This window comes from Bombina bombina, chromosome 1 (genome assembly GCF_027579735.1).
Source record: "Bombina bombina isolate aBomBom1 chromosome 1, aBomBom1.pri, whole genome shotgun sequence".
Classification (NCBI taxonomy): domain Eukaryota; kingdom Metazoa; phylum Chordata; class Amphibia; order Anura; family Bombinatoridae; genus Bombina; species Bombina bombina.
Genome location: NC_069499.1, coordinates 85,781,955 through 85,794,952, shown reverse-complemented (window position 1 = coordinate 85,794,952; position 12,998 = coordinate 85,781,955). Strand labels below are relative to the sequence as shown.

The 12,998-nt window shown below is 40.5% G+C and overlaps 1 protein-coding gene across 1 annotated transcript in view; it reads left to right on the top strand.

Annotated features, from left to right (window-relative positions):
• AK7 (adenylate kinase 7) overlaps positions 1-12,998 on the top strand; it is a 177,037-nt gene that overhangs the window by 108,754 nt on the left and 55,285 nt on the right. The window contains exon 16 of the mRNA XM_053697496.1: positions 11,238-11,458. Within this exon, the coding sequence (XP_053553471.1) occupies positions 11,238-11,458 (221 nt within the window). The remainder of the gene's footprint in view (positions 1-11,237; positions 11,459-12,998) is intronic.

The window sequence follows — 12,998 nt, the reverse complement described above, 5'->3', positions numbered from 1 at the left end:
TTAGCTAGCTTAAGTGTTCTAAGCTTGTCAAGTATTTCAGTCAATGGAGTAGCTGTCTGAAAGGCCTCTTCCAGAGACTCAAACCAGAACGCCGCAGCAGCAGTGACAGGAGCAATGCATGCAAGGGGCTGAAGGATAAAACCTTGTTGAATAAACATTTTCTTAAGGTAACCTTCTAATTTTTTATCCATTTGATCTGAAAAAGCACAACTGTCCTCGACAGGGATAGTAGTACGCTTTGCTAAAGTAGAAACTGCTCCCTCCACCTTAGGGACCGTCTGCCATAAGTCCCGTGTGGTGGCGTCTATTGGAAACATTTTTCTAAAAATAGGAGGGGGGGAAAACGACACACCGGGTCTGTCCCACTCCTTAGTAATAATTTCTGTAAACCTTTTAGGTATTGGAAAAACGTCAGTACACACCGGCACCGCATAGTATTTATCCAGTCTACACAATTTCTCTGGCACTGCAATTGTGTCACAGTCATTCAGAGCAGCTAAAACCTCTCCAAGCAACACCCGGAGGTTCTCAAGCTTAAATTTAAAAGTAGACATATCTGAATCAGGTTTCCCCGAGTCAGAAACGTCACCCACAGACTGAAGCTCTTCCTCAGCTTCTGCATATTGTGACGCAGTATCAGACATGGGCCTTAAAACATCTGCGAGCTCTGTATTACGTCTAACCCCAGAGCTATCGCGCTTTCCTCTGAATTCAGGCAGTCTGGCTAATACCGCTGACAGGGTATTATCCATGATTGCCGCCATGTCCTGCAAAGTAATCGCTATTGCCGTCTTTGATGTACTTGGCGCCATTTTAGCGTGAATCCCTTGAGCGGGAGTCAAAGGGTCCGACACGTGGGGAGAGTTAGTCGGCATAACTTCCCCCCTCGTCAGAATCCTCTGGTGATAATTCTTTTAAAGATAGCAGCTGATCTTTATTGTTTAAAGTGAAATCAATACATTTAGCACACATTCTCCTATGGGGTTCCACCATGGCTTTTAAACATAATGAACAAGGAGTTTCCTCTATGTCAGACATGTTTATACAGACTAGCAATGAGATTAGCAAGCTTGGAAAACACTTTAAATCAAGTTAACAAGCAATATAAAAAAACGTTACTGTGCCTTTAAGAGAAACAAATTTTGCCAAAATTTGAAATAACAGTGAAAAAAGGCAGTTAAACTAACGAAATTTTTACAGTGTATGTAACAAGTTAGGAGAGCATTGCACCCACTTGCAAATGGATGAATAACCCCTTAATACAAAAAACAGATTAACAAAACGAAAAATATGTTTTTTAAACAGTCATAACAACTGCCACAGCTCCTACTTTTGAAGCCTTTTGAGCCCTTCAGAGATGTCCTATAGCATGCAGGGGACTGCTGAGGGAAGCTGAATGTCACAGTTTGTAATTTTAACTGCACCAACTGTAACTTTTATACTATAACAGTGGAAAGCCTCAGGAAACTGTTTCTAGGCAAAAATAAAGCCAGCCATGTGGAAAAAACTAGGCCCCAATAAGTTTTATCACCAAAGCATATATAAAAACGATTAAACATGCCAGCAAACGTTTTATATTGCACATTAATCAGAGTATATACCTCTGATAGCAAGCCTGATACTAGTCGCTATTAAATCACTGTATTTAGGCTTTAACTTACATTAATCCGGTATCAGCAGCATTTTCTAGCAAATTCCATCCCTAGAAAAACTTAACTGCACATACCTTATTGCAGGATACCCTGCACGCCATTCTCCCTCTGAAGTTACCTCACTCCTCAGACATATGTGAGAACGGCAGTGGATCTTAGTTACTTCTGCTAAGATCATAGAAAAACGCAGGCAGATTCTTCTTCTAAATGCTGCCTGAGAAAAAAACATAATTTATGCTTACCTGATAAATTTATTTCTCTTGTAGTGTATCCAGTCCACGGATCATCCATTACTTATGGAATATATTCTCCTTCCCAACAGGAAGCTGCAAGAGTCCACCCACAGCAAAGCTGCTATATAGCTCCTCCCCTAACTGCCATATTCAGTCATTCGACCGAAAACATGCAGAGAAAGGAAAAACCATAGGGTGCAGTGGTGACTGTAGTTCAAATGAAAAAATTACCTGCCTTAAAGTGACAGGGCGGGCCGTGGACTGGATACACTACAAGAGAAATAAATTTATCAGGTAAGCATAAATTATGTTTTCTCTTGTTAAGTGTATCCAGTCCACGGATCATCCATTACTTATGGAATACCAATACCAAAGCTAAAGTACACGGATGATGGGAGGGACAAGGCAGGTACTTAAACGGAAGTTACCACTGCCTGTAAAAAACCCTTTCTCCCAAAAATAGCCTCCGAAGAAGCAAGGTATCAAATTTGTTAAATTTGAAAAGTATGAAGCGCAGACCAAGACTCCGTCTTGTAAATCTGTTCAACAGAAGCCACATTTAAAAAAGGCCCAAGTGAAAACCACAGCTCTAGTAGAATGAGCTGTAATCCCTTCAGGAGGCTGCTGTCCAGCAGTCTCATAAGCTAAATGAATTATGCTTTTTAACCAAAAAGACAGAGAGGCTGCTGAAGTCTTTTGACCTCTCCTCTGTCCAGAATAGACAACAAACAAGGTGAACGTTTGATGAAAACTGTAGTAGCTTGTAAGTAAAACTTTAAAGCACAAACCACGTCCAATATTGTGTAATAGACGTTCCTTCTTTGAGGAAGGATTAGGATACAAGCATGGAACAACTATCTCTTGAGTGATGTACTTGTTAGATACCACCTTAGATAAAAACCCAGGTTGGTACGCAGGACTACCTTATCCGTACGAAGGACCAGATAAGGAGAATCACATTGTAACACAGATAACTTGGAGACTCTACGAGTCGAGGAATTAGCTACCCAAAAGGAACTTTCCAAGATAAAGATTGATATCTATGGAACAAAAAAGGTTCAAACGGAACTTCTTGAAGAACCTTAAGAATCAGGTTTAAGCTCCATGGCGGAGCAACAGTTTTAAACACAGGCTTGGATCTAACCAAAGCCTGACCAAATGCCTGAACGTCTAGAATACCTGCCAGACGCTTGTGCAAAAAAATAGACAGAGTAAAAATCTGTCCCCTTTTAAGGAATTAGCTGACAACCCTTTTCTCAAAAACATCTTGGAGAAAAGATAATATCCTGGGAATCCAGACTTTACTCCATGAGTAACCCTTGGATTCATAACAATCAGATATTTACACCATATCTATGTTCAATTTTCCTAGAGACAGGCTTTCATGTCTGTATTAAGGTATCAATGACTGACTCGGAGAAGCCATGCTTTGATAACATCAAGCGTTCAGTCTCCAGGCAGTCCATCTCAGATTGATTCTATTTAGATGGTTGAAAGGACCCTGAGGTAGAGGGACCTGTCTCAGAAGCAGAGACCGTGATGGAAAGGATGACATGTCCACCAGATCTGCATACCAGGTCCTGCGTGGCTACGCAGGCGCTGTCAAAAACACCAAAGCCCTCTCCTGCTTGGTCTTGACCTCCGGAGGAAATCCCACTCCCCCGGAAGAAAAGTCTGACGACTTAGAAAATCCACCTCCCAGTTCTCAACACCTGGGATATGGATAGCTGATAGACAAGAGTGAGTCTCTGTCCAGTGAATTATTGTAAGACTTCTAACATCGCTAGGGAACTTCTGTTCCCCCTTGATGGCTGATGTAAGCCACAGTCGTGTATATTGTCCGACTGAGTATGATGTACCTCAGAGTTGCTAACTGAGGCCAAGTCTGAAGAGCATGGAATATCACTCCCAGTTCCAGAATATTTAATAGAAGGAGGGTCTCCTCCTAAGTCCACTATCCCTGAGCCTTCAGGGAGTTCCAGACTGCATCCCAACCTAAAAGGCTGGCATCTATTGTAACAATTGTCCCATCTGACCTGCGGAAGGTCATACCCTTGGACAGATGGACCCGACATAGTCACCAGAGAAGAGAATCTCTGGTCTCTTGGTCCAGGTTTAACAGGGGGACAAATCTGTGTAATCCCCGTTCCTCTGACTGAGCATGCATAGTTGCAGCGGTCTGAAATGTAGACGTGCAAACGGTACTATGTCCCTTGCCGCTACCATTAAGCCGATTTCATTCATGTACTGAGCCACCGAAGGGCGCGGATGGGATGAAAAAACACGGCAGAAATTTAGAAACTTTGACAACCTGGACTCCGTCAGGTAAATTTTCATTTCTACAGAATCTATCAGAGTCCCTAGGAGGGAAACCCTTGAGATTGGGGATAGAGAACTCTTTCCTTGTTCACTTTCCACCCATGTGATCTCAGAAATGCCAGTACTACGTCCGTATGAGACTGGGCAATTTGGATGTTTGACGCCTGTATCAGGATGTTGTCTAAATAAGGGGCCACTTCTATGCCCCGCGGTCTAAGGACCGCCAAAGCGACCCCAGAACCTCCATAAAGATTCTTGGGGCTGTAGATATCCCAAAGGAAAGAGCTACAAACTGGTAATGCCTGTCTAGAAAGGCAAACCTGAAAAACGATGGTGATCTTTATGCATCACAATGTGAGGATAAGCATCCTTCAAATCCATTGTAGTCCTCTATTGACTCTCCTGGATCATAGTTAAGATGGTACGAATAGTTTCCATCTTAAATGACGGAATTCTGAGGAATTTGTTTAAGATCTTTAGATCCAAAATAGGTCTGAAGGTTCCCTCTCCTTGGGAACCACAAACAGATTTGAGTAAAAACTCTGTCCCTGTTCCTCTCTTGGAACTGGATGGATCTCGTACACAATGTAAGAATGCCTCCTTCTTTATCTGGTTTGCAGATAATTGTGAAAGGTGAAATCTCCCCTTTTTTGGGGGGGAATCTTTGAAATCCAGAAGATATCTCTGGGATATAAATTCCAATGCCTAGGGATCCTGGGCATCTCTTGCCCACGCCTGGGCGAAGAATGAAAGTCTGCCCCCTATAGGATCCGTTACCGGATAGGGGTCCGTTCCTTCATGCTGCCTTAGAGGCAGCAGCAGGCTCCTTGGCCTGCTTATCTTTGTTCCAGGTCCGATTGTCTCCAGACCGCCTTGGACTGAGCAAAAATTCCCTCTTGTTTTGCCTTAGAGGAAGAGGATGCCACACCTGCCCTGAAATTTTTAAAAGGCACGAAAATTAGACCTTTTTTTTTTTTTTTTTTTTTGGCCCTTGATTTGGACCTATCCTGAGGAAGGGCATGACCTTTTCCTCCAGTGATATAAGCAATAATCTTATTCAAACCAGGCCCGAATAGGGTCTGCCCCTTGAAGGGAAGTTAAGTAGCTTATTTATTAAAGTCACGACAGCTGACCATGATATAAGCCATAGCGCTCTGCGCGCCAGTATAGTAAAAAACAGAATTCTTAGCCGTTAGTCTAGTCAAATGAACAAGGCATCAGAAAACAAAGGAATTGGCTAGCATAAGCTTGTCAAATATATTCATCCAATGGAGTCGCTTAACTGTAAAGCCTCATCAAGAGACTCAACCCAGAACGCCGCAGCAGCAGTGACAGAAGCAATGTATGCAAGGGGCTGCAGGATAAAACCCTGTTGAATAAACATTTTTTATCCATTGGATCTAAAAAGCACAACTGTCCTCATCAGAGGTAGTGGTACGCTTAGCTAGAGTAGAAACTCTTCTCTCCACCTTAGGAACTGTCTGCCAGAAGTCCCGTGTGGTGGTAACTATTAGAAAACATTCTTCTAAAAAATAGGAGGGGAAGAGAACGGCACACCTGGTCTATCCCATTCCTTATTAAAAAATTTTTAGTAAACCTCTTTAGGTATTGGAAAAAACATCAGTACACACCGGCACTGCATATTATTTATCCAGTCTACACAATTTCTCTGGCCCTGCGATTGTACACATTCATTCAGAGCAGCCAAAGCCTCCCTGAGCAACAAGTGGAGGTTCTCAAGCATAAATTTTAAATGTAGAAATATCAGAATCAGGTTAAATCATCTTCCCTGGGTCAAAAAAAATCACCCACAGACTAAGCATATTGTGAGGTAGTATCATACATGGTTCTTAAAGCGTCTGTATGCTCTGTATCTACCCCCCAGAGCTAACTGCTTTCCTTTAATTTCAGGTAGTCTGACTAATACTGCTGCCAGAATATTATTCACCACCTTTGCCATGTCTTGTAAAATAAACGCTATGGGCGCCCTTGATGTACTTGGCGCCATTTGAGCGTGAGTCCCTGAAGCGGGAGTCGAAGGGTCTGACACGTGGGGAGAGTTAGTCGGCATAACTTTCCCCTCGACAGAATCCCCTGGTAAAAGAAACGCTATGGGTGCCCTTGATGTACTTGGCGCCATTTGAGCGTGAGTCCCTAAAGCGGGAGTCAAAAGGTCTGACACGTGGGGAGAGTTAGTCGGCATAACTACCCCCACGACAGAATCCTCTGGTGATAATGTTTTTAAAGACAAAAAATGATCTTTATTGTTTAACATGAAATCAGTACATCTGGTACACATTCTAAGTTGGGGTTCCACCATGGCTTTAAAACATAATGAACACAGAGCTTCCTCTATGTTAGACATGTTAGAACAGACTAATAATGAGACTAGTAAGCTTGGAAAACACTTTAAATCAAGTTAACAAGCAAATATATAAAACGTTACTGTGCCTTTAAGAGAAACAAATTTTGTCAAAATTTGAAAAACAGTGAAAAAAAAGGCAGTAAAACAAACGAAATTTTTACAGTACATGTAATAAGGTAACAGAGCATTGCACCCACTTGCAAATGGATAATTAACCCCTTAATGCAAAAAACAGATCAAAAAAATGACATAGACGTTTTTAAAAACAGACACAACAAACTGCCACAGCCAACAGTGGGAAGCTTCAGTTAACTGTTTCTATGCAAAATTTAAGCCAGCCATGTGGAAAAAACTTAGGCCCCAATAAGTTTTATCACCAAACATATGTTAAAAAACGATTAAACATGCCAGCAAACGTTTTAAAACACATTTTTATAAGAGTATGTATCTCTATTAATAAGCCTGATACCAGTCGCTATCGCTGCATTTAAGGCTTTACTTACATTACTTCGGTATCAGCAGTATTTTCTTAGTCAATTCCATTCCTAGAAAAATATTTTACTGCACATACCTTATCTGCAGGAAAACCTGCACGCCATTCCCCCTCTGAAGTACCTCACTCCTCAGAATGTGTGAGAACAGCAAATGGATCTTAGTTACGTCTGCTAAGATCATAGAAAAACGCAGGCAGATTCTTCTTCCAAATACTGCCTGAGATAAACAGCACACTCCGGTGCCATTTAAAAATAACAAACTTTTGATTGAAGAATAAACTAAGTAGAAAGCACCACAGACTCTCACGACCTCCTATCTATGTTGAGGCTTGCAAGAGAATGACTGAATATGGCAGTTAGGGGAGGAGCTATATAGCAGCTTTGCTGTGGGTGGATACACTTAACAAGAGAAAACATAATTTATGCTTACCTGATAAATTTATTTCTCTTGTAGTGTATCCAGTCCACGGCCCGCCCTGTCACTTTAAGGCAGGTAATTTTTTCATTTGAACTACAGTCACCACTGCACCCTATGGTTTTTCCTTTCTCTGCATGTTTTCGGTCGAATTACTGAATATGGCAGTTAGGGGAGGAGCTATATAACAGCTTTGCTGTGGGTGGACTCTTGCAGCTTCCTGTTGGGAAGGAGAATATATTCCATAAGTAATGGATGATCCGTGGACTGGATACACTTAACAAGAGAAATAGTACACTCCGGTACCATTTAAAAACAATAAACTTTTGATTGAAGAAAAAACTAACTATATTTTACCACTTTCCTCTAACTACCTCCAGCTATGTTGAGAGCTTGCAAGAGAATTACTGGGTATGGCAGTTAGGGGAGGAGCTATATAGCAGCTCTGCTGTGGGTGATCCTCTTGCAACTTCCTGTTGGGAAGGAGAATATCCCACAAGTAATGGATGATCCGTGGACTGGATACACCTAACAAGAGAAATGCTGTCTTTCCTTTTTTAGAAGTGTGTGTGTATGTATATATATATATATATATATATATATATATACACACATATCAGGGGCGTATTTAGGTTTTGTGCTGCCCTAGGCCCTCAAAATTCTGCTGCCCCCCCCCCCCCACCCCCCTACCCCCCTAGGTTTTAGGCTTTTTTTCAGCCATAATATTTTTACACCCCAGGACTTGCATGTATGTGTGTGTATATATATATATATATATATATATATATATATATATATATATATATATATATATATAGTGTGTGTGTATATATATATGTATATATATATATATATAGTTAGTGTGTGTATATATATATATATATATATATATATATACGCACAATGCACAGTCACAGAAACAGCATAACTACTATTTCCAGCATAGCCCATCACCTCTGGGAGCAAAGAGGTTAAAAAAAAGCCTGTTTTCTGCTGTGAGCAGGAGCCGTGGGGGTATTTATGACCTGCTCTGCAGCAGCAGACTGTAGCACACATTATTTACAACAACCAACAAGCCTTGCTATAACAATAACATCCCTGATCCCCCTCTTACCACATATTCACTATTTCACTGCAATATTCCCCTGTGACCTGATCTATGCCCTGTCTTCAGAAGCGTGCTGTTCCCTGCTACTGTCTTGATCTGCCTGGCTGTGTGCAGATGCTGTCAGACAGTCAGTGAATGTCAGCTGAGTGAGCACGGCACTTGGGGGGCCAGGAAGGGGGAGGGAAGGAAACGGCTGCTATGCTACAGATTAGGAAGCGGGACTGCTGGCTCCAAGGCATTACACTGACAATAACATAACACCGCTCCACGTCCTTTCAAGCTCCTGCTCCAGCAACAACTGACACTGACTGAGGCTTGCGAGGAGGGAGGAAATAGAATCTGTGACAAGTGCGGTGCACGCTGCAACTGCTTATTCCTCCTGTCCTGACAATTTAAACGGCACAACACTGGAAGGACAATCAAGGAAGTAAAGATTGCTATAACACTGCTCCATGTCCTTTCAAGCTCCAGCAACAACTGACACTGACTGATGGGCTTGCGAGGAGGGAGGAAATAGAATCTGACACTCCAGTGCGGTGCACGCTGCAACGGCTTATTCCTGACAATTTAAACGGCACAGTGACAATGATGATTGTCCAATGTCCTTCCTTGTGCTGTTTAAATTGTCAGGAATAAGCCGTTGCAGCGTGCACCGCACTGGAGTGTCAGATTCTATTTCCTCCCTCCTCGCAAGCCCATCAGTCAGTGTCAGTTGTTGCTGGAGCTTGAAAGGACATGGAGCAGTGTTATAGCAATCTTTACTTCCTTGATTGTCCTTCCAGTGTTGTGCCGTTTAAATTGTCAGGACAGGAGGAATAAGCAGTTGCAGCGTGCACCGCACTTGTCACAGATTCTATTTCCTCCCTCCTCGCAAGCCTCAGTCAGTGTCAGTTGTTGCTGGAGCAGGAGCTTTACTTCCTTAAGTGGCGATATTTCAAATAACTCACAACACAATTCATTAAAACAAATAGTAGGTGACGTCTTAGAGTTAGATCATATTACAATAGGAGTCGGACTGACTAACTTACTGTGAAAATACACTGACTGAGAGGTTCCCTTCCCAGTCCCACTTCCGTAGCAGCCGCTGCCTCTCATGCATTAGTGTGGCCAGTTTTTGATCTGCTCTAAGCAGCACCAAAAGGGCCAATTCTTGAGTGCCCGGCCCCAAAAAGTGCCGCCCCCTCAAATCTGCCGCCCTAGGCCCGTGCCTTGTTGGCCTAGGCCATAATACGCCCCTGACACATATATATATATATATATATATATATATATATATATATATATACACACACACACAGTATAAATACCTATTATTATAGATATATCGGTATAGATATGTACTTCACATTAGCAGTATCACATATATATATATATATATATATATATATTTATATTTATATATATATAAAATAATCAAAAAAACATTATTTTCTATGTGAAGAACATAGGAATGTAAAATATGTATAAGGCACGCGTGGTCAGGTTAGCGCACATGAAGAATTGCTACCTTCAATGCTCGTTATTGAAATATTAAATATAAACTATTAAAAAATTGTTATTTATTTTAAATTATTATATATACTTTAATCAGGGCTCGAAATTTCCACTCGCCATTGGCATATTTATCAAGCTCCGTATGGAGCTTAAGGAAGGCTCGCCGGAAACAGAAGTTATGAAGCAGCAGTCTAAAGACCCCTGCTCCATAACTTGTTCGCCTGCTCTGAGACGGCGGATTGATTGACACCCCCTGCTAGCGGTGTCAATCTGCAGGGGGCGGCATTGCACCAGCAGTTCACAAGAACTGCTGGTACAATGATAAATGCTGACAACGAATGCTGTCGGCATTTATCGATGTGCAGCGAACATGATACGCTACTTCGTATCATGTCCGCTTGCACATTGTTAAATATGCTCCAAGGCCTGAGAGAGAAGGGAGTGGGGTAAAAAGAGAGATTAAGAGGGGAAGGAATGGAGAAAGATAGATGAGAGATGATAGTTATAAAAAAATCTGATATGGCCTCACATTAATGTCAACACTCTCTGCTTTCTCTGAGTTCAACATCTTCCTTTTTCTGTTAAGCTGTTGTCTTCACCAGAACCCTAGTTGATGTTGCTTACTGCTTTGCACTTATTTTTGTTAATTTATTACTGTATGTAGCATTATTTAATTTATGGTATAAAACAAAAACAATATAAAAAAATTACTGCACAATAAGGTGTTTCACATTGGCTAAACATATGCAAAGAATGGGGGTAGTGGGTGTGGTGTGAACAGGTAGTAGGTGGGATCAAAAGTGGCGAGTAACATTTTGGGCTGGCTGGTAGCTTAAGGTTTGAAATTTTGAGCCCTGCTATAAAATTAACATGCAAGCAGGAGTGCAAAATAGCGCTCCACTCGTAATCTAGCCTATGGTGAGCCAATGACAAGAGGTATATATGTGCAGCCACCAATCAGCAGCTAGCTTTGCATTGCTAGTCATGAGCCTACCTAGATATGTTTTTCAACAAAGGATACCAAGAAAACAAACCAAATTAGAAAATAGAAGTAAATTGGAAAGTTGCATGATTTATTTGAATCATGATAGTTTAATTTTGATTTTAATGTCCTTTTAAAGATCTCAGTAATTAATCAGTTATTCTGATCTTTGTAGATGTATCAAAAGATGATGATATTGAGTACAGAGATGTTTTGAGGCAATTAATAAAAAATGTCGGAGAGCCTAGAAACTATGGATTGACACCTGAGGAAATTGCAGATCTGGAGCGCAAAGCAGCAGAGGAATCGCTTACTCGCGAAGCAGAAAGACGAGCTGAGCAAGAGAGACTAGAAGCAGAAGAGGTGTCAGAAAAGATAGCACGCTTAGAGGAATGGGTAGGTAACGCGGTATATTGATACCTCTCTGGATAAACTTAAGCTATGAATTCTCAGTAAGGTAAAAGGCCGTTTGTATGTTTACATATTATATCTAGACAGATTTATTTAATCTGGGATAGAGACAAAATATAATATGTGCTTTAATTACTTTACCTGCAAATTTATACTGCAGTGCCTCGCCATTAACCCTTTCTTTTTAGTTTCTGAATTGTAAAGCTTTACCCCCCCACACACATTTCCTTCTATGGCTGTATCTATATCTATGGTTGATTTTGGTAGAATACAAAAGTGCACAGTGATTATCTGCTGGAGCATGCCTAGAAGCTGTGAACTCAGTTGAAATACAATGCCTGTGTCTAAACACTGATAAGGGGGGGGTGGAGTTGGCTGCTCCAGGCAGCTTAACTATGTAATTCATTTTGCTTATTTTTGAAAATGATTTTAAAATAATTGCCAGCAATTATTTATTTTTATTTTTTAATTATGCACACTATTTTTAATGAATTAGCCCTGTTAGGATATGCACAGATCTTAACCTGTTTTAAATAAATTATTTAGTACATTTTTTACAACAAAACAGGGCTTTTAAAAACAAACTTGAAGAGCTGATTTGTTTGGTTCTTTTTTTTCTTCAAAAAAACAAGTGATCAAAGAAACTTTGGAAAAATTATAAGGAGAACTATTTAGAATAGATAGGGACAATAAACATTAAAAGGCCATTAGTAGAAATGTCCAATTCTTATAGCATGTTATTTTTAATATTAGTGACCCTTTAATGCTCTTTGTTTAAGCCCCACAAATGGGGTTAAACACATAGTAGAAGTATCACTCAGGACCTGCAGAGCACTTCTGATCACAAGCAGAACTACCGCTGATTCAATCAGCAGCTCTAGTCACGAAACTTAGCTGCAGTTTCTGCTCTGGAGCATAAATCTTAAATCATTTTTAGACTACAATCATCCTTTAAAGGGGCAGTCAAGTCCAAAAAAACTTTCATGTTTTAAATAGGGCATGCAATTTTAAACAACTTCCCAATTTACTTTTATCACCAATTTTGCTTTGTTCTCTTGGTATTCTTAGTTGAAAGCTAAAACTAGGAGGTTCATATGCTAATTTCTTAGACCTTGAAGACTGCCTCTAATCTGAATACATTTTGACCACTAGAGGGCATTAGTTCTCATGTTTCATATAGATAACATTGAGCTCATGCACGTAAAGTGACCTAGGAGTGAGCACTGATTGGCTAAACTGCATGTCTGTCAAAAAAACTGAAATAAGGGGGCAGTCAGCAGAAGCTTAGATACAAGATAATTACAGAGGTAAAATGTGTATTATTATAACTGTGTTGGTTATGCAAAACTGGGGAATGGTTAATAAAGGGATTATCTTTCTTTTTAAACAACAACAATTCTGGTGTTGACTGTCCCTTTAATATAAACACTAGATAGAATGATGTATTCAAAGAAAATGGTAACCTGGAAATAATATGCAGATGTATTTTTTTTTTTTTTATTATTAAAGAATGGGTACCTCCATG